The sequence below is a fragment of the Lontra canadensis genome, unplaced genomic scaffold (assembly GCF_010015895.1).
Source record: "Lontra canadensis isolate GAN:19392208 unplaced genomic scaffold, GSC_riverotter_1.0 scaffold34, whole genome shotgun sequence".
In the NCBI taxonomy this organism is placed as follows: Eukaryota; Metazoa; Chordata; class Mammalia; order Carnivora; family Mustelidae; genus Lontra; species Lontra canadensis.
The window spans coordinates 7,235,217-7,248,048 of record NW_022631028.1 but is presented as its reverse complement, the minus strand read 5'-3'; the positions used below and the strand labels follow the sequence as shown (position 1 = coordinate 7,248,048).

At 41.4% G+C, this 12,832-nt stretch overlaps 1 protein-coding gene across 1 annotated transcript in view; it reads left to right on the top strand.

Annotated features, from left to right (window-relative positions):
- MDFIC2 (MyoD family inhibitor domain containing 2) overlaps nucleotides 1-12,418 on the top strand; it is a 48,749-nt gene extending 36,331 nt beyond the window's left edge. The window contains exons 3-4 of the mRNA XM_032867461.1: nucleotides 3,442-3,663; nucleotides 12,159-12,418. Of these exons, the coding sequence (XP_032723352.1) occupies nucleotides 3,442-3,663; nucleotides 12,159-12,418 (482 nt within the window). The remainder of the gene's footprint in view (nucleotides 1-3,441; nucleotides 3,664-12,158) is intronic.
- The last annotated feature ends 414 nt before the right edge of the window (nucleotides 12,419-12,832 follow it).

The window sequence follows — 12,832 nt, the reverse complement described above, 5'->3', positions numbered from 1 at the left end:
TTCCAAAATCGTTTTTTTTTTTTTCTGCAGGAGATGTGATACCACTTTTTATATGTTTCTCCTTTTAGCCTATGCTACTTTATAATACTTGGGATACAATGTCAAATAACACGGCAAGAGAGGAATCCGGGGAAATTTATTGTTAGCTTTCCATCTATAAAAGATGGAAGATGTCAGTAACATTCACCCAAAAATTGTGACTCACTTCAGATGTCAGAATTCTGGGTTGAACAGACTGGGGTCTGAAATGTATGTATGTCAGATGATTTTCTAATGAGCAACAGATAGTTCCCACTGGGGAATAAAAAAAAAATAAAAATATAAACAGAGATAGAGAATTAAAATAACTTTATGAATGGCAGTTTAACTTCACCACAAAATTCTCTCAGTACAAACCCAGTGGCTCCAAATGGTTGCTTAATGTAGCACACCACTTAGATTCAAAATGCTATACTTAAAATTGTCGCAAAATTAAAAAGAGAATCATATACCACTTGGCTGTATACAGTATTCTCCGCATGTTCTTACATTCCAGTAACCTCTATCCAACATTTTTTTTGTTCCTGAATTACTTTGTGCAAAAGCAATTTAAATTACATGCAGCCTGACTACGTGTGATAATTTGAACTGATTGTTAATTAATTCCGTAAGCAAACAGCTGCCGCAATCTCTATACTCATCAAGGTTTCGTTATCTACCAGCTTTTTCCGAGCTGCTCTTTAATGTACAGTGTACAGCAGCTGTAACCAAAGATGCAGAATTCCCTGAGCGTGCAAGAAGGTAGTCTTGCTTTGCAGAGCTCAGGGAGAGAGGCAACAGGAACTCTAAGTAACCCGCGAGGCTAGATTTTGGGTGGGTGACACATGGTGTACGGGATTTCGGGCTCAGAGGGGTTTGCCGATGGGCGGTCTCTGCAGCTAGGAAGCAGAGATAAAAGCTAAGAACAAATCAGAGATGATGCTGCATGCCACACAGACAAGGATGAGAGCTGAGTTTTGGGAATACAATGGGGCCTGGGTGCAAATCTTAGTCCTGTCATTTGCTAATGAGGACTACTGGGACAACTTATCTAAATAAACTATCTAAGCTTTGGTTACACTCCCTCATCTGTGAACAGGGGACACCCGCCACTCCCCTCTGTTCAGGGACGTTGACAATATCTGCCTCCCGGAGTGTTTGTGATGCTTCGGTTAAATAAGATTTGTAAGCACTAGTCACCTCTGGAGCTGATAGGAAAGGCATGCCATGGAGTATGTGGTTGTGTGTATAAAACAGTGGTTTGGATTTCCACCTAGGTGACTGCCCCAGAGGGGAAATTTGGCAATATCTGCGCACAGTTTTGTTTGCCACAGCCTAGGATAATGGGTACTACTGGCATCTCATAGGTATAGAACACAAGACACTGTTAGACATCCTACGATCTCCCCATGGCAAAGAATGATCTGTCTCCAAACATCATTACAGCATAATGAACAGCTATCTGTAATATTAGCTGATTGCACAGCACTTTGATATCCCCCCAAAATAAACTATTATTTTGATATCATTATCATTACAACATTAATTTGCTGACTCTCTCTGGGGTTAGAGGAAGTCTAGAGTTTCCCAATCGGTTGAGCTAATTCCATCTATTCATGATTACGTTAATTGCTATTAATAAATGATCAATGTTTTCATGATCCGTAACTTCTACCAGTCCAGTTTAAAATGAATCAAACCACAAGCAAGAGATTTAAAGCCAGCAACATAAGGGCTAGGGAATAAAAAGCAAACCTGGTTGAAAGCCAAGGCTGTTTGGAGGCTGAGAGAGAAACAAGACAATGGCATGGGCTGAACGAACGGACACTTCCCATGCCATGCAGGAGCCTTTGAAGGTTCATGTAGGGAGCTTCAGAAATCCCCCGGGGGCTGTGAGCTAATCTGCCAAGGGGTGGGAGGGCTTGCCTGAGCTTGAAAAAATTCTTAAGTTTTAAAAGATTTCCCAGGTTATTTTACTCTTTAGACAAGTCTCTGGGAACCACTGACTGAGGACGCAGGACCCAGTAGAGATTTCCATCTGCCTGAAACAAAGCAACTTTGGAAAAGGTGAATGGATGCTGGGAAGAATGTATCCTTGCACTGAGCGATTGTAAGCATGGTAAAAGCCAGGTTGGGGAGTTGTATTATTTACTCCAGTCACTCCATGAGCATTATTGGATCAAACATGCATTGGGCTAGCCACAAGAATGCAAGGCTCCGGAATGCAACTTCACCATCTCCCAGGAGGGCCACCAAATAACCCGGGCTGCTGTTGGTTTAGGGTTTAATGTGTCCCCAGGAACCAGCTGGTCTGCATGTTTGAGAGTATCTTCTATTACCTCTTCTCTTGATCTTAGGATTCTGGGCAATGGGTATATAAGTAAGTTACGACTGGTTATGACCCAGACTCTAACATGATTTCATCTTCCATTGCTCTGTCATACACTCTTCAATATTGTGATTTAGCTATATCTTTGCTAACTCCTTTGATGCTTGTGGAAGTTGGGGACCATGCTGGTCCTAGGTGCCACTATATCCCCCATGCCCAGCCCAGTGTTTCTTATATAACAGACCCACATATGATTATGGAAGAATGAATGAATGAAAGAATGAATGACTGAATGAATGGATGAATAAATGAATGAATATGGGAGCTCTAAAATACATGAAGCACCTAGGCCTTCTGGTCTTTTCTATGCCTCTCCCAACCAGAATCTCAAGGGTCAAGGATTTTGCCAAAGGTTCCCTTCCAGGTGGTTATATGGAAATAAAATATACTCCAAAAAGCACACCCTCAAAAGCCATATGAACAGTCACCTGAATAGGAACCTAACAAATGCTAAGGCAGGGGAGGGGTTGGCAACTGAGAATCTCGGAGGGTAGAAACAGGTATGAGCTGATAGATGGTTCATTTATAACCACTTGTCTTATACAGAGGAGGAAACTGAGGTTTGTAGATCCAAAGAAATAAAAACCACGTGATCGCGATCACACACATTATTGAGCAGCACTGTCCATCCAGCATTTAAGACCCTTTTACTGCTTCTGGGATCCAGAAAACACTTGGACCAAAAGCTGACAACAAACTATGAACTTTTGTTGATCCAAGTGAATGAATTCTTTGATTCTCTCCACCCATGACTAAAAAAACAAACAAACAAAAAACAAAAAACAGTAGAAATAAGTGTTACAAATGTCTGTGATAGGGAAACTTGTACTGTGTGTAAAATTTTATGATTCTTGCCCTTTTCTATTCTTAAATATTTATTCAAAATGGTTCCATTCAATGATGCTTCAATCTCTTAAGACCTTATTCTCACAAAAGTCTTGAGTGTGAAACTTTCTGCAAATGTCCATTCTGAGATCACTAGGTTATGTCAACTATAGTGGGTTTGTGTATGTGTGTTTTCTTTTTTCATCTAGATATGCAACTCACAAATGAAAAGCATGCAGATGAGAAACCCATTAATGCTATCATTATAAATTCAGTATCTGAATTCAATATCACAGATGGACCAGCCAAGGAAACCCCCAGTGAGAAAAAACTGTCAGAATCCAGCACATCACTGTCCTCCCTTGAAGAATGCCAAACGAAATTTTCCTACCTCCAAACTGATACTTCAGTTCATCAGAGAGACACTGATGGTATGTTTCTCCGAATCAACCCATCTCTAAATAAAGCTCCCCAACCCCCAGCCCCTGTAAAATCATCACATATGCTGTTAGAAAAAAAAAAAAAGAGCCTTTATGAATATTAAACAGGAAGACTTCGATTTGAAAACCCTGGTGAATGACACATGTCAAGGTCACTCTGCAATTATGAGGTGCTTGGCAGATTGTTTGCTCTCAAAGCTGGAAATCAGAGGCAAAGTGTTTTAAATAGCTGCAGTGAGATATAATCATGCTTGCTATGGAGCTGGGAAGGGGATAAAGAAGAATGGTAAAGTTTTCTCAAATCTGAGACCATTTCAGCCCATGATGCTGGGCTGAGAGGAGTAGAAGGCAGAGTAGAATGGTATTAAAATGCTGGAAATGTATAGATGTGGACTATAAAAGATATCACGATGCTTACCTCAGCAACCAGTGTTCATTCCTCTAGGTGATATCACTTCCTGGGCATTCTGGTCAGTGCCAACCTACATCCAACTATCCATGCATATGACTATAAAAGGCACATTCCTTTTGCAAATCCAGTTTCAAATTGATATGGTCCTAAATGGTCATCGCAGTCAAGTTCAAAGTCATGCACACCACACCAAGATATATGTAATTTAAATCAGGTTGACTTTATAATGCCCTTTACAGGAGACACAAACCGTTCAAGAATTTTGTAGCGTTCCATATCCTCATTTGCACTTAAAGAAAGCTTGCAGTTTCTCGAAGGAAAATATAAGAGGGTATAGTTTCTAGTCTATATTTAAATTAATATTTACTTTTTGAAAATAAGGAAAAAATAAATAAATGGGCTTTGTGTAACAGGAGCTGTGGAATCACATCCGTTTAATTCCTGGCTCTGAAATTTATTAACCATATAAACCTGGATAAGTTTTTTACCATCTCTGAATCTCAGTCTTTCAGCTATATGATGGAGCGAGGGTGTTTTGAAGACCAAATGAAATAATGTGTATAAAGGATCCAATAATGGACCTGGCACATAATAGATATTAGATTTTTGCTTTTGTTATGGTTATGGTTTCAAAAAGCAAGGGGAGAAATTTCTAACATGTGTTCCTTATGGTCTTGTAACAAACACTGTCATGGCTGCTTTAGACCAGAGGCTACAGAAACAATTGATTGCAGGTGCCAGGAGATGATATGAATAATGAGTTAGACTGGCAGTGAGCAACAGGGATTGGTGAGGACTGGGGCAAAGTGAAGCACACTGCAGCTACTCAGCTCCAGCTAATTGTTGCCAGAAGGAAACAGAGGTTCAGACTTGTCAGCTACAGAGTGTCATGTGAAATTGCCAAATTTTTTGAGTGTTGGCAATACTTTGATTTCTTTTATGAAGCCCCAGACACTCCCAACAACACACAGCTTGGGGATAACTTTGGCCGGTGGACTGTCAGGTTACAACCTCAAATTCAAGATGATGCCCATGTTTCTGGCTTTGCTGGAGTTTGATGCCAATCAAGAAAATGGGCGATACAGGACAGTTCTCTGAGACACCAGAAAGCACTCTGACCCTAGAGCATTTTGTCAGATTGTCTCAGGGATGCAAGTAACAGATCTTGGTTGTCATGACCCCTGAATTAGGAATTGTCATGGTACACACATCCACACAGTACAACACAGTGTCTCCCAGAACCACTCTGATTTGTCCTAGCAGGGATTCTGGGAGAAGGAGAAGGGCTGGTGCAGCTAACATGACACCCGAACCCTTGTATTCTCAGGAAAGGCCCAAAGGACCACTCCATTAAGATGGCAACTGATACTCAGGGTCTCATGCAGGAAATTCATGACTTACTGGTTTTTTGAGGCGGTTTTTTTGGTTATTTGGTTTTTTGTTTTCAAAAGATCAAAGGAGATTCACAAGGACAGCTGACTTAGTCTGTTTTTCTTAAGCCTTGCCTGAGAGGCTGTCATAACCCAGGAAATCATGATTTTAGGCTGACAACACAGGTAAAAACCCACCATCCCCTTCCCACATGGTGAAAAAAATCCCCCCATTGAGTTAAGAGTTTGGGATACCTGGATCAAAAAGAGAGCAAAACATCCAAACGAAGGCCCACGAGTGTGTCTAAGAAGCTCTCATTATCTTAAACAGCAAACATCAAGGATCTCAAGAGTTAAGTCAGAGAATTTTTGTAGTAATTAATTTAAGGATGCAGAAATTGAGAGCTGGGGTCATTGTTCGTACTGAGATAAATACAGAAATATCTTTCAGGAACAGCAGGGGAAACAGAAGGGAAAAGAGAAGATTGCATCCACTTTCATGTAGTTTGTGGTTAATTTATTTTCAAATGTATAAATGAGTGCATAGGAATGGATGCTTAATTGCTAATATCTATTATTTATATACATTGCCCCACTTAAAACAGAATGGAAAAGCCTCACACATGCAGATTTTGTAAAATGTGTTACATCCATTAGCACAGTTCATGGTGTGTGCTCTGATGGGAATTTAAAAGGATCTTTACTGCATATCACACACTATGTGCTGCAACATTACTTTATTAGTAAATTGTGGCTCATCCTGTGTGGTCCCTTTCCCGAATAAAATGGAAAAAGTCCAGAGCACTCTCTGCGTCTCTGTTTCTGTTGCTCCTTTCTGATTGCACAGGCAACCCTGCGGGTAATAAAAGCAGGAATACACACAGTGCTCGAAAACAGGAGCCTTAAAAAGAAGCCTGAGAATATACCTAATTGATGTATAATTTTGAATTTGAGACGTCTCATCCAGGTGGAAGAGGAAAATCATAAATACAAGATACCTCAAAAGAATAGTCTTAATTACACCATGGACTACTGAATAAAATGATTACATTTTCTACACTGTAAATTTCATACAATTAGATGCAGTAGTGTCACCTTATAAAATGTTTCAATTTTATAATTATTTCAGTTCATTTGCTCAGAAAAAAACATAAGCACAAATTTACTAAGTATCACCCAAATCTAGTCAGCCTTGTTCTAAAGAACTGACTTGAACGTTAGTTGTGCTTGTCTGAACTTAAATAGATCTTGACATATTTAAGTAGCTATTAAAATTGATAACATCAGGGATGATACCCCAGCTAGAGAAAGGCATTCAGTCACACTTTATTTATTCCTATTCTACATTACAGACTTAAAAAAAAATTAAAAAAAGAACTCAGTAGTGTTGAAGAAGTGGGAACCAATTTTTATACTTTATGACCAAAAACTTGGAGTAGTTCGTTGGAGTCACTGTGTCACAGAATCTCACGCTTCTGTTGAATCTGCTGGGACAGCACGTTAACCATGAACATATCAGGATACTGGGTTGGGGCCATGTTTATTTGCCTTTTTTGTTTGTTTGTTTTTTGTCTGGAGGGTTAGGGAGATTCTTGTTTCTCTGGAGCCACTTCTGGAGGAACCATATTCTTGCTATTTTGGGGAGTGATTCCCCAACGAGCAGGTGCTATGTTTCTGAAACTGAGGAAAGCTATGAGAACTCCAGTGGACAGCTAGATCTGCCTCTGTCCCTCTCTCCTCTTAATCCCAGGCATCACGGTGACAGGATCAAAGCCTGGGAGGGCAAGCCCAGAGAGTTCAGGACCGTGACCGTGAGGCTGACCTCAGGTACACTGGTGGAAGGTCTTTGCATCGCTACCTTTTCCACTATAATTAAACATGATCCTTTCTAATGAGACAGATTCTCCCTCTTAATTAGCCAATCCCCAGCTGCACATTTAGCACGGCTGGAGGCTGCATTCATCCTTCAGTATCATTCGAGTATCACTTAGCACATTACAGCCTCGATGTCCTAAATGTACCCTAGGGGTGTACAAAGGAAATGAAACAACCTAAGGGGAGGGGGGTTTTCATGGCTTCTTGCTCACAGTCAAGTACCACTTTTGGCTGCTTGGCCTGCAGGTCTTGGCTCGTCCTAGAACCTTCTCTGATCCAGTTTTAACAAGGCAAGAGGAGGGAAAGGGGGATGGGCACCACTCTGAGAGCAGGCCAGGATGCCAGGGGTGTCATTAAAGGAGCTTCAACATGCAGAGACCTCCTAACAAAGATATTAGGAGAGGTAAAAAGCCAAGTAAGGGAACAGTGAGGCCACCTAGACGTTAGCAACAAGGCTCTGCCACCTCTTCCCTTGTCCCCTCCAGGCCACTAGTAGAGGACTAGTCCTGGACTTCTCTCATGGGCCACTAGGAACTAACCATTAATAGGCAGACCACCAGCAAGTGGCATTAACAAGAGCTACAGAAAGAAGGATGTCCAGAAAGAGGTAAAATCAAGGGGAAGATACAGGTACTGACTGAGACACTTTCAAAGCAGAGAGCGAGGAGGAGAAAGACCCCTGGGATTCCCTTCTTCCCACCTTCGCATTTCCTGCCACTGCTTCTCACTGGCTGAAGCAAGGAGGAGGCCACTTGACAGAACTTGGAGAACAGATGTTAGCCTTCTCGGGATATCAGAGCAGAACAGGGAGAGAAAGGGTAGCAGGCCTTCCATGAGCCAGCCATATCCTACGCCATGTTGGATTGTGACAGAGAAGTGGGAGCCTTCTGAAGGGCAGGCCAGCTGCAGGGTTCAGAGCTCTGAAGGGGACAGTTTGACTCAAATCATGGCTCCTCTATTTCTGTGTTTCTTAAATTCCCTGAGCCACAGTTTCCTGGTCTGTAAAAGAACATGATAGTACTCAACTCAGGTTTATTTCAGGACCTATGTGAGGTACCTACCTACAAAGTGCCCAGGACTGTGCATTTGTTTCCAGTGTAGCACCGGCTAAGAGAGCACAGACTTTGGATCCGGAAGGACTGAGATCTGAACCTCTCTGCCCCCACCCCCAACCACCCTACAGTTGAAAGATTCAGGACAGTCAGGGACAATCCCTAAGTGTTAGTGCTTTCACCCACAAAATGAGGATGACTTTACTTATCTCCCATCATTCATTTATTCATTCATCCACTCAACAATAGACATAGCTTTCTTGTAACTCAGGTTCTAGTAGGGGGAGAATCTTTGTATTAATAAACTAATTAGTTTCATATCATTCCAATGGTCTCTACCATGAAGAAAAAACAGAATTCTCTGAGAGTTTCAGAAGGAAGATGTTTCAAGATAAAGACTCAGAGGCTGAGTAAGAATCAGGTCAAGCTGTGAGGGGGAAGTATATAACACAGGCCAAAGAGAGAGTATGGTCAAAGTCTCTCAGATGGGGCAGGTCAGGGTCTGATGCTGAATCAGTGTGACTACAGTTCAGTGAGCAAGGAGGACAGAAGGATGGGAAGCCAGAAAAATAGTCAGGAATCTATCACGAGACTCGCAGGCTATGGCAAGGATGTGAGACTTTAAGGGGAGAGTGAGCTCTTCCCACCTACAGTGAAAAACATCACAGGAGCTGATGAATTTGAACTGGGCTCCTGTAAAAGCCATGTGTTAGATAGGAGCCTAGTGATGTTGACCTGACAATGGCAGAGAGTGGCCAGAACTAAGGGGGCGGCCCTACAGGTGGGTAGAGTCTTCTGATTTTCATGTACCAACTTGAGCCAGGATGAGCAGAATTCAGCAAGGAGCCGGAGGGAGGATGGTGGTAGGACGGGGAAAAGGGAAATGACAAGAATGAGTCCCAGCTTTCTACTTATTTCATCTGAGTGTGCAGGAGTCATTCACAGGAGGAGGTCAGAAGAAGGACAGGTGTGTGGAATGGGGCAAGAGGGGAGATCTAGACGCAATTTGGCCTTGGTAAATGGGAGATGATTGAAGGAAGACATTGCCAAAAAGACACAAAGTAGGCAGAGGAAGCATAACATACTCTTTTGGATGGGCTGAGAGCAGGGGTGCTAATCATGGGCTATGGCTTTGGGTATCATGTTTATTAAACATGAAAGCCCCAAGAAATAGTGCAAAGGAAAACACACCTGTTCCGGAATAGGGGAAGCCCAACTCTCTTTTCAAACAGCTGCAAATTTCCCCCCACTTCTTAGGCTACTTTTGTGCAAACAAAAATTGTCCATATGCAAAATAGCTTTGCCTGGCTATGTAGAACTATGTAATATGCCTTTTAGGAAAAGTTTTCAATGCTCTTGAAAGTCTGGAAAAATCTGTTTTCAATTCACCAATGTTGCCATGTTTTTTTGGGCAAGAGGTCCTGCCTTATATAACCAAATAAAAAGGACTGACTTATACACAGAAAAGAAAAAAAAAATGAGCTCTTCTATTCTCAAATGCAAAGTAGAGAGGTAGAAGAAAACAAATGCCAGTTTGGCCAAAATACTAGACCAAACATGTGTGTGTGTGTGTGTGTGTGTGTGTGTGTGTGTGTAAATAAAATCTAGAGGGTACATCAGGAGTGGAGACCTCCAGAATCTGCCAGCTTGAGAAAACACTGGGAAGAGGAATTAAACCAAAAGATTACATGCTCTCAGGAAAGTATAAGTCCAATACCAAATAGGTATTTTATACTTTGATAGGAAACACCAGCTCCCACCCTAACTTGCCTGCAAACCAAATTTTCAACCTCACATCTCCATCTACAAAGGATGTGATCCCACTGGATCGTTTTTATATGATCATAGCCTGAGTCAGTCTCTTGAGTCTCCAGCCTGAAGGATATGGAGAATATTTTCTACTGAGAACTTCTTTGCCAGGGGCTGCAAGCATAGTCTTCTTGGCATTAGTAAAATTTGATGAGGTTTTCTGCTCCATATCTTTGACGACAAACACGCCCTCTTCAGAAACGCATACATGAAACGGAGTCTAGGTACTGTGCTAAGTAACTCCTGAATTTTTGTAGGTGGTTTGCACTGACTTATATGGGTGAGTTAGCCACATGCTAGAAACTGGCTCTAAGTGAATAAAAAAGGTACCCCGTCTGGCAAAGAGATGAGTACATACGCCCTAGGGGTATTATGGGATATGCTGCCTACCCCAGAAGTACTTAGTAATGGCCACAGCACCTGCAACAATATATGGCAATTAAAGTCCTCATAAAAGTCACAGTGAGGTTCTTTATCACCGTCTTATTGGGAAGAAAAAAAAAGGAGGCTGTGAGGCAGGGATGGAGGGTGGGGTGCAGGGCGGGATGGAGGCAGGATTTTTGTTTACCTATAAGCAAGGTCACTTTAGACCTTTATATAAGTATGTTAAAAGAAATCTTCAAAATATTTTTTCCCTTTTAGAGCAAGTTTCCATGTTCTCCCTCCTCTTACAGATTAACAAATAGCTGAATAACAAAAGTAAAAAGGTTTTCTGGAAAACACTGTTGGAAGTAAATGAACAGGGCTCTAAGAATACTCAGAACCCTTCAGCGGAGGACTCCAGGAGCAAAATCACTCCTGCAGGCTTGTGTATTCTCAGCCAACTGAAGTCTGAAAACCAAAAGTTATTAACATTAACATTCTTGGTGAAAGAATTATAAATCCTGATGAAAATCTAACTTTAATTGATTGATAAGCCCATCAGGAGGAGGAATTTTTCTCCAATTCATGCCAGATTGTTACTTTCAACCATCAATAATCTTCAGGATACTGACTTCAATTAATTACATGATGTCTCATGTAAACGCTTACCTACCCATTTATAAAATGCTCACGTTTTTGAGAACTTTGTGACTAAAAAAAAAAAGTTATAATTTTAACAAGAGAACTGCTACATCTTCTAACTAATTCCCTTTATGGAAACAAAAACTATAATAATCTATAACCCATCACAGCTGTTGGGCTAGAATTACCAATTACCTTCAATACCTTGGAGATACTTTTCAGATTTTCATGAGTCTGCATGGTAAATTTTTAAACCAATTTTCTTAAAGAGCATTGAGAAGATTTCTACTGTTTTAGGCATATGATGACACATTCCATTTAACATGAACATAAAATCAAGGCCTCACATTAACTGGAGCACAAAGGTCGCAGGGATTAAAAATAAAATACAACTAACATCAAAACTATAACTATTTAAAAATCATTTGTATTGGGTTTTGAAATGTGCTTTTTGCTTGCATGTAAAATATGGATGTGGCGGATTCCTGGGAAACCACACCATACAAATGACCAATCCTTGAGACAAGAAGCCAAAAGTTTGTACGGTCTCTCTCCTTGTCCCCAATCCTAATTGCTCCCAAAAGCTCTCTGCACTTGGGGAGGACCTGTTAGTTTTCAGACAGTTGCAAGGTTTCCAGATAGGCAGTGAATTGTGTGGTTTCCCAGCACCTCTGCAGGCAAAGTAAATAAAGGAGTTCAGAAGAGTGACAGCATTTTAAACAACCAGATTATGTGGAATCAATAGAAATGCTCAGGAAGTTAATAAAGCAATTACTTAAGCAGAGGGAGTCCTGCATGGGGGGTGGGGAAGCTTGAGAGAATAATGATGTACATTACCTCTAATATGGACAATTAAGAGTTGGCTATAAAGTCATCAAGTACACCACTGCACATGCCTGTCCTTCAGAGATGCCCCCGTATGGGCCACTATTCATTTTCTTCTTCTTCTTCTTCTTTAAACAGAGGAGTGTGCCTCCCTCATCCTCACCTGTCTGTTTTGCCAGTTTTGGGACTGTCTCCTGATGCTCCCGGATACATGTGAAACGGTGTGTACCAACCTGTGCTGCCCCTCTCACAGGTATCACCACACCTCGGATGAAAGCCACTCTCGGAACGATTGCAGTTGCAACTGTGACATGGACTGCAGCCTGTTTGAGTCTTGCCACGAGACCAGCGAGTGTCTGGAGCTGGCCATGGAGATTTCAGAAATCTGTTACCGCTAGCCCAATGCAATTAACCACATTCCTCCAGACCCTCTGGCCCCAAGGGGAAATTCCATGACAATAAGGCTGTGATTTCTATGTGCCGAAATGTAAGAACTATACATGTTTCTTGGATGCTATAGACCATTTTCTTCTGCACCTGCCTGACAAATCTAATACTGTCAACTCTATGGTCTCATGCCAAATTTCATAACCGCATGGCTCGCTGAAAAATAAGATCTTGATCACATGTGATGAACAAATCCTAAATACCTCTTAACTGCATTAGGTACAAGGTATTTCTTGACTGTAAAAGAGCATGCTAACCCACTCTGGGTTACTGTATTCATTGGCTTACGTCATGGATTCAACTTCATTCACAAATTCAGGACAAATTAGTGCATTCTTTTCGAATTGACATACATTAGCTCATCT